This window comes from Seriola lalandi, unplaced genomic scaffold (assembly GCF_002814215.2).
Source record: "Seriola lalandi dorsalis isolate HSWRI2012SDOR001 ecotype SW California unplaced genomic scaffold, Sedor1 jcf7180002054850, whole genome shotgun sequence".
In the NCBI taxonomy this organism is placed as follows: Eukaryota; Metazoa; Chordata; class Actinopteri; order Carangiformes; family Carangidae; genus Seriola; species Seriola lalandi.
This window is the reverse complement of record NW_019525403.1, coordinates 3,061,070-3,073,668: the sequence shown is the minus strand read 5'-3', so window position 1 is coordinate 3,073,668 and position 12,599 is coordinate 3,061,070. Positions and strand designations below refer to the sequence as shown.

The 12,599-nt window shown below is 40.8% G+C and overlaps 1 protein-coding gene across 1 annotated transcript; it reads left to right on the top strand.

Moving 5' to 3' along the window:
• The first annotated feature begins 7,980 nt into the window (after positions 1-7,980).
• chrm4a (cholinergic receptor, muscarinic 4a) lies at positions 7,981-11,949 on the top strand. Its single transcript, XM_087179486.1, has 7 exons — positions 7,981-8,065; positions 8,744-9,342; positions 9,722-9,876; positions 10,005-10,200; positions 10,291-10,377; positions 11,009-11,278; positions 11,703-11,949. The coding sequence occupies exons 1-7, from the start codon at positions 7,981-7,983 to the stop codon at positions 11,946-11,948; spliced, it is 1,638 nt and encodes a 545-aa protein (XP_087035612.1). The 3' UTR covers position 11,949.
• The last annotated feature ends 650 nt before the right edge of the window (positions 11,950-12,599 follow it).

The following is a 12,599-nucleotide window of genomic DNA, read 5'->3' as shown; positions in this document are numbered from 1 at the left end:
CACTGCTTCTATATTGTAGATAAAGACAGGATTTGCTGGCCAAACTCTTCAAAATGACTCCATCAAAGTCTCTATAGTTTTATTACTCTTGTCCAGTTGTTGTCAACCAACAACAGTCAGCTCTAATAAAATACATTAAAAGCAGATATACTGTAGCCACAGAATTCTTTCTATGATTTTACTTCAACTTTATCCATTTTTTTAATATTATTTTTGATAATGTCATTACTGGTGGAGACAAAGCAATAAGTCCTCTCTCCTCCTCCACTGGTTTCTAACTCATTTTTGATTTATTTCTTCCTCTTCCGGGATTAACAAACATCAGCGAGCTAAACCCAGAATCTCTGTGTAATACTGCACTGACAGCACAAACCCTCCGGAGGTTCCCTCATGTCACCGAGTCGGCGCCGCCTTCGGCTGGTACAGCAGCACTTTTAGGGATTATGGACGTTAGAACAGTCAAGTGCACCCAAAGTCAAGGCGCAAAGTAAATCTAATACTCCAGATAGAAATAATAATATTCAGAGAGAAACATTCACATGGTGTAGAAAACATGCAAAACAAAGTTTAAAAGAGGATAGTGACAGCAGGTCTGATCCTCAGGCTCACGCCAAGAATGAGTTTAATTTATTAATTACTGTCTCTTGTTAATGTGTTGAATGATGCTAAGCAGAAAAAGTCATTTTAGTGTGATTTTATTTCCAGTCTGACGGAAGGAAAAAACAAAGTATTATTAGAGTGATATGATCTTGGGATTGATCGGATATTAAGATAGCAGATAAAAACGAGCAGCAAAATGAGGTGCAAATTCATACTGTATCTAGTGTTGTGTTTTGTTGTTATGTTTTGACATGAACAATGACCACGCCCACTTTGGAGAAAGGAAGTGTATCCCATTTTATAGCATTGGCGCTAATGTGTTTTCTGTATAAAGAATAGTATAAAACTGCTCCAGGGTTACTAGAGGTCAGAAACTTTTAATTTAACACAAAACACAAGACAAATCTAAATCTAAATCTCTTCATTTATTTATTTATTTCAACTCTTGATGATATTAGGAACCAAACTGCCTCTCTCTCTCCTTCACTTTCTTCTTTGTGCCTGTAGATTTTTTCTCTAATCTGCCACAGTGCTCAGTGGGAAAATAATAAATCAGTTTCACCAGATATGTCGAGAATTTCTGTTACTTTCTCCAATATTTTTTTTTTACACCCTTCACATAACATGTTAAATATATGTTGTACTTTTTAGCACCTACTGAAAATCTTAAAATCAGCTCCTTCTTTTGCAAACTTTTAAATCAATGGAAAAGAAGCTCGCTCCGGCTGTGGTGATGTCAGACAGAGTAGTGATGTCGCCGTATCTCTGAAGGATGATGTCATACACCCACATCCTCCTTCCTCATGAAAAAAACAATGTTAGCAATAAAAAAAAAACTTGTCATTGTATGATACTATCATACAACGCCATGGCGATATATTGTCGAGATATTGCTGTCATAGCAACTAAACCAACGTGCAGTGCTTTTCAGATGAAGTGCTTCCCAGCTCCCTGCCAGCTAAACAATACATGGACACACCTTAATCTGTATAATGATTAATAATAAATTCTGGGAGAGGAGGATATTTTAAACATTAAACACATTTTAAAAACATATGAGGCTGATCATATCAGAACTTATGTTTCTTGACTCTCATCCTGCAAGAATCCCTCAGGATTTAGCCTCTAGTATGATTGTCAGAGTTCTTGTCTGCATTATAATATATTATATGTTAAACATTGTCAGATTACTGGTCAGAACAACAAAGCTACAAAAATAAGACCACCCAGAATTGTTCTCAGATATTAGAATTCTCAAAATCCTAACTTTACTTCATTTATCATATCATATAAATGTACTTTGAATATTTGTGTATCCTTTCTGCAACATTAATGTTTTTCTTCTTCTGGCAGAATAATAATAACGATGATGTGTTAGTGATTATGACGTACCAGGCTTTAAGGCTTTGTGTACTTTAGTGAGGTCTGCACACAATAACCCACAGGGCCAATCATTAGGATGATGCCGTGGGCTGTGTGCTGTGGGACCTTGTGGGTTGAGTGTGGATTTGCTTTAGTCTACACTTAAGACAAAAAACCAATAGTAGCCCCACAGGGGCTTGTTTGCTACAAAACTGCTGGACCAGCTTTCTTCCCCTCATGAAACATTTTTATTTTCTTCTTCTTTTTTTTCAAAATTTAACTTGTATATTTCAGCGTTGACCTCATTGTTCACCTTTTTCTTCTCTGGGGAAATCCTTCAGGAGGAAATCAGGAAAAAGACAAGAAAAAGAGAGGGGGGAGATAATAGAGCACAGAGTATAAATATACTATACAGTATATATATATATATATATATATGACACTGGCAACACAGCCAAACCAAGACAGACCAAGACAAACCTAGAAGACGAGGATAACCCAAGACTGAAACAGACCAAGACAGACCAAGATCAAGACAGACCACAACAAACCAAGAAAACTAGGACCAAGACAGACCAAGACAGACTAAGACCAAAGGAAGACAGACCAAGACAGATCAAATCAGACCAAGACAGACTAAGACCAAAGGAAGACAGACCAAGACAAACCAAATCAGACCAAGACAGACCAAGACAGACCAAGACAGACCAAGACAGACTAAGACCAAAGGAAGACAGACCAAGACAAACCAAATCAGACCAAGACAGACCAAGACAGACTAAGACCAAAGGAAGACAGACCAAGACAAACCAAATCAGACCAATACAGACCAAATCAGACCAATACAGACCAAGATCAAGACAGACCACAACAAACCAAGAAAACTAGGACCAAGACAGACCAAGACAGATCAAATCAGACCAAGACAGACCAAGACCAAGACAGACCAAGACAGACCAAGACAGACCAAGACAGACCAAGACAGACTAAGACCAAGACAGACCAAGACAGACCAAGACAGACCAAGACAAACCAAATCAGACCAAGACAGACCAAGACAAACCAAATCAGACCAAGACAGACCAAGATCAAGACAGACCAAAACTAAGACAGAAGACCAGAAAAAAACCAAGATAAACAAAGACAGACCACGACAAACCAAAGCAGACCTAAACGAACCACAGGAGACCAAGACAAACCAAGTCTCCAACAGTTCAGTTACCTTCCTCTTACAAGATGCCGGAAATTAAACAGTCGCATCGTGTTTATTACAGGAATATTTTTTTGGAATCACAGTCTTCACGGTTTCTATTTTTACATGTTCAGTGTGAGAGCAGGTGAGGTCGTTATTTGAGAGTAATTGTAGATTTTTCAGTAGGTAAAACGAGAACATCTAGAGCTGTATAATTTAACGTGGATTTCAGATGAATATTTCAGCAGAGTGCCGGTTTCTGTTGACTGTGCGTCGATGTTAGGGAGATATAAATGTTGCAGCAGTTGCTGGGATGCTCTTCATGTATATATGAGTGTGAGAGATGGTGCTGATGAAATCAATGGTAACGCGCCTCTCATCCGCCGCTGTTGTATATTTCATAGAAGATCTGAACCGATTCTTCTGTGTCCTGGAGACAGAATTAAAATGTTTTCTTCTTTTTCACACGGAAGAAAATGTTCCACATATTTCAGTCTATAATGGATAAGAATACTGGTTTTACACTCTAATCTGTTTCATGTGACATTAGACACATGTACATCACAGGAAAAGCTTAGCTATTAAACAGTTAGCTAACAATTACGCCAAGTAAATACCTCTAATTATTTGCTAATTGACTTTGTAATGTTGACATCACTCTATTTTAGCGGCGTAAGTTAATATGTAAATAATACAAGATACTGATATATTGAAGTTGCTTCCTGATAAGGTTCATTATGTAAAATCTGGAAATAAAACATCGTTTTTATATGTGTAATCTAAAAACTTGAATCAATAATTTGAACGACTATTTCTCATATGTGAAACGATATCAGGAGCGTCTGATGGTTCGGTCTCCTCCTGGGATGAAGTCGTTCTTTTCAAATACAGTAAATGTGCTGATGAAGACGAGTTAGAGAAGGAAAGGAAGAAGACTGTCATAGAAAAGCAGTGGAGACAAAGTTCTTGTGAACACAGCTCGGTTTAATATTTGTATTTAATATGTATTCTATATAATAATAATGTAATAAATATAACAGGTAGCTCTGATGAATGAAGCAGGATCGGCCTCAGTTTGACAAACACTCTTTATGATGACATTTAGTTTGAAATACAGTAAATCCTTTCTAGGTATGAAGATTATTATACTGTGTAATAAAATATATATATATAAAATACACAAAAAATAAAAAACAATCAAATTTAAACATGCACGAGACAAAAAAAATGATTACAACAAGAACATTCCTGGAGAAATTTTGAATGTGTATATTTCACTCTTCTAGTTTCAATCTCTACAAAGGAAGTTACTTTCAGTTTCATTCACGTCGTTAAGATTGATCCTGCACTGACCTCAGTCACTGCAATTGTCCCTCAAAAAGCCTTTTGAAGCTGTTACGATTGGCCAAAATAACTTGATGACATATATATGTGTGTGTGTGTGTGTGATTGTGTGTGTGTTTTTGTGTGTAGTGGTAGAGCTGCCCAGCAGAACCTCCAAGTAAGTTCTTTTTACCGGGTTGAGACTCTTATTTTGAAGGTGAATATCAAAAAAAAGTAAGCTGGTGTTTGCGTGTGTCTGTATATGTGCGTGTGTATTGTTGTGTGTGGCAGTAGAGCTGTACCATAGAGTCTCCAAAAAGCTTGTGTTACCAGGTTGAGACATATATACAATTAATATCCATATGATGGTGATAGAGTTTGTGTGTCTTTTAACCTTCACACAGCCGTTTGAAGTTGTCAGGACCGGCCAAAATGACCTCACAATAATGGTTCTTAACCAAAATTTTCCTCACAATTATAGAAAGACATGTACACACATGCAAAGAACCACAAATCAACACGCACACACAAGTAAATACACCGTGTTAATTTATCTTAGAGTTGCTCTCATACCTGAGTTAAAAGACTAAGAAGCAATGAGTTAAATTAGCCAATCAGAATCAGCTTCGCCCAGCTTTATATTTTAGTCAATAGGAGAGGAAACTGTAAAAGATATCAGATCGAGACCAAAGCTGGGTGATACTGGACGAAAACGATATCTTTTTTTATATAAAAATTGTCAATGAAGGTTGGAAATTGTGGGATTTAAAAGAGCTTGTCTGAGTAGTGTTACTGCGCTACATTTGAAAATGGGGATGGAGGGGTAAAACGGGTGATAGGGTGATAATAATAATTTATGATCACACTATAAAATTAAAGAAAATCTTTAAGTCACCAGATTTATCAGTTCCCAGGTGAGAACAGCAACGAAATGAACCAATTAATTGCAGTTAGGCACTTTGGAGCCTGAGCATACACCGGATAATTACTAATATACTCAGTTGGCAATTTATTATTGAAATAGTTTTAGACAGTCGCTGATTCAATTGCTCACTGTGGAGGATGTAGTGTATATTACATTATACAGAGGTATATACAGCCTGCCTTCAGTGATAAAAATGGGGGGGTGGTGATGTGTGTGTGTGTGTGTGTGTGTGTGGGGTGGTAGCAAATCCACAGTATACCCCCTACAATAAAGTAGACTACACCACTGTGCACAACCACATTAACATACACGCACACAATGCCAGCATGTATAAGACTGACATTGGCACATGCTGATTCGCCGTATACATGCTCCCATACCTGAAAGTAAAAGGGGTAAGTTAATGAGTCCAATTAGCCAATAAGAATCAGCTTAGTCCATTCCTGCCTGGATACTGCGTTAGACCTAAGACAAGACAAGCTGTTTACTATCAGCTTCTGAATTTGAATTGCAGTCTATGGGAGAGCTGCTATGATGGATGGTCCCTGTACCTCAAAGCTTGAATATGTCTGTTCAATATGTACTTACTGTTGTACTGTCCAGTCTGAACTGTAATCTTTCTCTATGAGCATTAACTTGTAACTTTGATTACTCAAATGGCTTTGAAAAGTTAATGCACACCATTTTCAATCAAGCCATACGCATTGATACATATATTGTCTGGGCTTTCTCAAAGCTGTCGGACAAGTTACGCGCCGAAATTTCGATACAGAACGTGAATAAGACGAATAAGTATGCAGAATAATAATATATGCCTTAAATGCTATTGCATTGCAGGCACATAAATATATATTATATAAACATGTTTTATTCTGTCTCAGATTCAGACCTGACTAATCTTAATTTCTTATTTCTTTATCCGACGGAGCCATGAAAACTGTGAGTGATTTCTTTCTCCGCAATGCACGACACTCACTTTCTCATCTTTATATGGTTGAAGTAACAGCAGAAGAGCAGCGTCTGTGTTTATGCGAATGTGCTGATCAACTACTAATTGTGTGTAAATGTGTGTGTGATGTAGTATTTGGTACTCAAAGCAGGCAGGGGTTTGCAGAAGCAGAGGCAAAAACAGGGCGAGCTGGCTTGAGGGGTTCAGGATCCACAGGGGAGTCCTTGAGACCGGTACACTTGAGTCCGGCAGAGCAGAGTCGGATAGGGATTTCAATTCATGAAAAATCTGAGTAAAAGCAAAAGTGTTGTGTTTTGTTCAGTATAAATAATCTCTTCTGAAGCAAAGTGGTCTATTGATAACATGTGAGGGGACAACAATCAGAGATTATTACAGTCTACAGGAGGTGATGTCACACTTTTAGGTTTTTAAGAGGATGATGACGATGAGAAGAGGCGGTGAGAGTTTTAATAACGACAACACAAAAGTGGAAACTTCCGTGACAGAATGTACCAATAAAAATACTAAAATATGAAACATTTCTCTGAAGCCCGATGATGATGATGATGACATGGTGCTCGTATTAAATAATTACATTAATTAAATCTATTTTGGTAAAAATGTGGTTAAATTCTACATTCATTCAGATGAAGTCACTATAATTCAGAAAAATGTTTTCTCCTGTGAAGAAACGTGGTTGATCTGGCAAACGCAGCGGATTGTGTCGTTGCGTTACTACAATAAAGGTTTTAAATCGGCGGTAAATGCCGCTTAAAACTACGACGGGTTCTTGGACAAATGCATTGTCTGTAGACTGACGGACAAAAAATGGAAATTTTGATCCATTTAAAATCACAGTTTGTTTTTTTTTTCTCCTCATTCATTCAGATTAATGAGTTATAGGCCAGTGGTCCATCATGTGAACGCCAAGCTTAAACTCTATAGGATAAACAGTTTTGTTGGTTTACCTTAACGTCTGGAAAAAACACTGAAGCTCATCAGTGAATTGCAAAAAAAGACAGAAATAATGTTGAAGGTTGAAGATGAATGGACTCTGCTTTCATTTTTTAAAAGATGAAGCTTCTTGATTCAAAGTACATGTATTAACCGACTGAATGTTATCAGAACCAGCCAGTTAATGAGTCTGAATATCAACAAAATAATGTCTCATTAAAAGAACAATACACTGTATAATACAATATATAAACACATAAATATATTTGACATATATTTGACTTATATTTGATTACTGTTCTGTACAAATGTAATAGACAGATTTGAGCTGTTTGTAATATTCTTCTCTGATTCGCTGTCGTAACACCAACCAATCATCAACAAGCTTTTAAGAGTAAACAGGTTCCCTCAGATCAGGTGATCGCTGGGAGTGGTTCTGATCCAGTGCCAAATAACACCAGGTCCAGAAACACTTTCTACTGTCGCACCTGTATAGGGGGCGGAGCCATGACTCATCACTAAAGAGAGGATTGCTTCATAAACAACAGGACGTACAGCTCACTCCTTCAGTTCAGTTCACTCAGTATTAAAAGACAAGTGCTGAGAAATTTGATCAGATACAATCAGCAGCAGATAATCAATCAATCAGATAAAAAGTGGAAAAATATAGCTCCAATGGCATCCAAATACAGTACAGAGACAGGAGATCTGAGAAGAGACAGACGTCTGAGGAGGGACAGAGGTCTGAGGAGGGACAGAGGTCTGAGGAGAGACAGACAGAGGGACAGGGACAGTGTCTGAGGAGAGACAGATGTCTGAGGAGGGACAGACAGAGGGACAGGGACAGTGTCTGAGGAGAGACAGATGTCTGAGAAGAGACAGACGTCTGAGGAGGGACAGAGGTCTGAGGAGGGACAGAGGTCTGAGGAGGGACGGTGGTCTGACGAGGGACTGAGGTCTGAGAAGAGACAGATGTCTGAGGAGAGACAGACGTCTGAGGAGGGACAGACAGAGGGACAGGGACAGTGTCTGAGGAGAGACAGATGTCGTAGGAGAGACAGATGTCTGAGGAGAGACAGACGTCTGAGGAGGGACAGACAGAGGGACAGGGACAGTGTCTGAGGAGAGACAGACATCTGAGGAGGGACAGTGGGCTGAAGACAGACAGAGACCAAGGTCTGAGGAGGGACATCATGTCTCCAGTTTTCCGAATGTAAATCTGGAGGGTTCGTCATGGCACCAACTCACAGACGTCTTCGTCATGTTGTTATTAATCCAACTATTATCTAACATCGTCAACATTTATTTGAACCTCTTGGCTCCAAAGAAGAAAACATTTTCAAAATAAACTTCCTGTTTCAGTTAGAATTGAATTACTGGACAGTATGATCATAATGATTACTGTCATTGTTCTCCTCATATCTCTTTCTTCTTTCAGGCTCATCGGTCAACCAATCAGCTGACCTGTTTTCCAACACCACATGCAACGTGTCCACCAATGATTCGACTTCCTGTTCTCCTGCGGATGATGGGACGGGGACAGGAAGTCCGTATAAGGCTCTGGAGATGTTCTTCATCGCCTTGGTTACAGGCTCTCTGAGTTTTGTGACTGTCACAGGAAACATTTTAGTCATGCTGTCCATCAAAGTGAACCGCCACCTACAGACTGTCAACAACTATTTCCTGTTCTCATTAGCATGCGCTGACCTCATCATCGGCGTCTTCAGTATGAACCTGTACACAGTCTACATCATTGTGGGCTACTGGCCCCTGGGGCCTGTGGTCTGCGACCTGTGGCTAGCTTTAGATTACGTTGTCTCCAACGCCTCCGTGATGAACTTATTGATCATCAGCTTTGACCGGTACTTCTGCGTGACCAAACCCCTGACGTATCCCACGAGAAGGACGACTAAGATGGCGGGGTTGATGATCGCGGCGGCGTGGATCCTGTCCTTCATCCTGTGGGCTCCCGCCATCTTGTTCTGGCAGTTCATCGTAGGACAGCGAACAGTGCCACCTGGAGAGTGTTATATTCAGGTACAGACTTCTATACTGTTACCGATCCCTGTAATAACAGTGTATCCAGCCAAATGTTAGCAGGTAGTATAAATGCTAACAGACTAGCCTGCTAGCGGCCATGCAGTTAGGTTAGTCTCAGCTGGTTTTGGTCTGTTGTTGACAAACGATCAGCTGATCAGCTGATGCTCATTCAGTCTCTTATCCTTACTGATGAAGTGTTTTCCACAGCTCACAGATCCTGATTCCAAGAATGAACCTCCAACAAAAATGACACTGAAGTTCACTAAACTCACTGTCGTGTTGATGAAACCAGTTTGTGAAACGGAGCGTTATCGTCCTGGAAGTGTATGTGTTCTTTGTAATATAATAAAAGGGTTTTCTCTCTTTCCTCCTACAGTTCCTGTCTAACCCCGCGGTGACCTTTGGGACAGCAATAGCAGCTTTCTATCTCCCTGTCATTATTATGACGGTCCTGTACATCCACATCTCCTTGGCCTCCAGGAGCAGAGTCTCCAAACACAAACCAGAGAAGAAGGAGAAGAAGGGGATAAAGTAAGAGTACACATTATATACTCGTCAACCAATAACCAATGAGACATTTGAGACACAGTTTGTAGAGAAAACATCTTGTAATGATTTAATTTGACCATAAAGAATATTCATTCTGATGTTTTCTCCAGGACTCCCAGCCTGATAAAAAGTCATCTGTTAAAGCAGAACAACAACAATGAGACCAGTCCTCAGCCGAGCCCCCGGTCGACCCCCAAACTCAGTCTGGACTCAACCACCACGGCTCTGGAGGCCGTGAAGAACGGCAGGGCGGAGGAACCAAAACCGGCTCCGGCTCTGACACAGCCCAGTCCAGGACTCACACAGGTGCAACTCATACAGCATCGCATCCGCAGACACAGTTCATGACTGTGATAGCTTATATCTATCTATCTATCTATCTATCTATCTATCCAGGAGGAAAAAGAGAGCTCCAACGACTCGTCCACAGCTTTTATTCCTCCAACAGAACCAAACACCAACAACAAAGTCGTATCTTCCGAGGTTGGTCTTCAACGGTTCCACTTCCTGTTCCTCTCTTTGCTTTAGATCCATCACAGTCTTTTTACATGGGAAGCAGAAGTACACATACAGCCCATAACCCGTAAACTGTTCACATAACTTTCACAAAACTCTTTTGTGCGTCACCTTCCTGATGTGCAAACACTGAGGCGATGAAGATACATCTGTCTTAAAAACACCATCTGTTAATGTTAAACCTGCTGTACCTGTACTGGACACCAGTCGCTGACTGGGAGGAAACAGTCAAGAGGAATGAAAATACACACTCAGTGCTGCACCACAGTTAGAGTCCATGCATTTTTTATTTTTAGAGTTCAGTCTAATTTATTTAATCTACATAATTTTGTGTTACGTTGCACATAAATGTAACAATTTTTGAAAGACAGAGTCTGAGCAAGAAAACACTTCTACTGAGTTTTACTCAGAACTGATAAATGTTTGTTACCAACTGTTAAAAACGGATTATTCTTTATATTCAGTTTTTTAAAATGTTAATTCAGAGTCAAACTAAGTGCATAGGTGTCACACATTTACACCAGAGGGGCAGAAACCGAGTCACACAGTTCTGACTCCGGCTGTAAAAGTTCTTAAAACTTTCTTGGTTTTCCTGCAGGCTGCAGCGAATCCCAGCCCGGTTGCCACGACGACAGACAACCCCGCCATGGCCAAGATCAACCCCTCCTCGAGGTGGTCCAAGATAAAGATCGTAACGAAGCAGGCCGGGGACGAGTGCATCACAGCCATAGAGATCGTCCCGCCTGTAGAGGGAGCCGAGAGACATTCGATCCCCATCAGCCGTCCCAGGACCGTGGCGAGAAAGTTTGCGAGCATTGCTAGAAGTCAGGTGAAGAGGAAACGACAGATGGCCGCCAGAGAGAAGAAGGTGCGTGAGTGTAGTTCCGCACATGAGATAGACTGGACAGTAGACGGCATGACCGAAGAACACTGAGGCAGATTTGAAAAAGAAACGGACCAGCTAGTTCATAACTGAAAAACAACGCTACTGATCTCTCAGCAGGAAAAGGAATTTAACTTTGTTATTTCCACACTTGGGTTATTCAGCCTCCACCTCTCTCCATCACAGCCTCAAGTATTCTGATAATTGTCTTTTGGATGATGGAGGATGATGATGGAAGAGGATGGCGGTGACAGAAACTAGATATAAATCACTCAATTCATGTAAAATAGACAAATGTTCTGCTTCTAATGATGTGATAATGAGTTAAACCTCAGCTGTTCAGACCTCAGCTGAATGGAGATCTTCCTTCATTCTGTTCACTCCTCCTCTCTCTCTCTTCACTCCACAGGTGACCAAGACTATCTTCGCCATCCTGCTGGCTTTCATCATCACATGGACGCCGTACAACGTCATGGTCCTGATCTCGACCTTCTGCCAGTCTTGCGTCCCCGACACCGTGTGGGCCATCGGCTACTGGCTGTGCTACGTCAACTCCACCATCAACCCCGCCTGTTACGCGCTGTGTAACGCCACGTTCAAGAAGACATTCAAGAACCTGCTGCTGTGCCAGTATAAAAACATCGGCACCAGATGAGATGGAGGGAGAGGACCGAGGGGTGGGATGGATGGGGGGATGGGTAAACCAGAGTGCAGAGGAAGGGCGAGGAAATATTGTTAAAGGTGAGTGAACGAGAGCTGAGAGGAGAAGACGGCAGAAAGAGAACAAACATCTGAAGGGAATGAGAAATGTCGGTCCAGACAGACTCAGAACGACATGTGTAATGGGTGGCAGAGTTTAGTAGAAAGTTCTTTCTAAAGAGAAGAGACATCTGCATCTGTTTATTCTACACATGAATGTCAGTCACTCTGTTGCTACACAGACCTTAACATAACCGAGGCAGGACCAATTATCTGACTTCTACGGCTCTGTTTCCAACATACACTACAGGAGTTAAGGAACAGCTTCACCGCCAATTAAAAACTATGTGGCTCCTACTGTGGTCGTCATAACAACCAATGTTGCAGCCGCGACGACATAATCTGTCACAGTCGCAGCAGCAGCAGCCAGTCAGACACTGTTCCACTAGTTATCTTAACATTAGCTGCAATGATACAGGTTGCAGGGTGAACACACTGTAAACACGATACGCAGTGTGACATCATCATGTGTCCATTCTGTATGTTACTGTGGACGCTCAGCCTGCCTCTGTGGATCAGAGGGAAAGTAAAAGTCGACTGACACGAG

Bases quoted from the DNA above. Each gene is read 5' to 3' on its own strand.
- chrm4a (XM_087179486.1), top strand. From the start codon at position 7,981: ATGGCATCCAAATACAGTACAGAGACAGGAGATCTGAGAAGAGACAGA. The intron at 9,343-9,721 runs GTACAGACTTCT...TTCCTCCTACAG, and splicing joins CTGGAGAGTGTTATATTCAG to TTCCTGTCTAACCCCGCGGT. The intron at 10,378-11,008 runs GTTGGTCTTCAA...GTTTTCCTGCAG, and splicing joins ACAAAGTCGTATCTTCCGAG to GCTGCAGCGAATCCCAGCCC.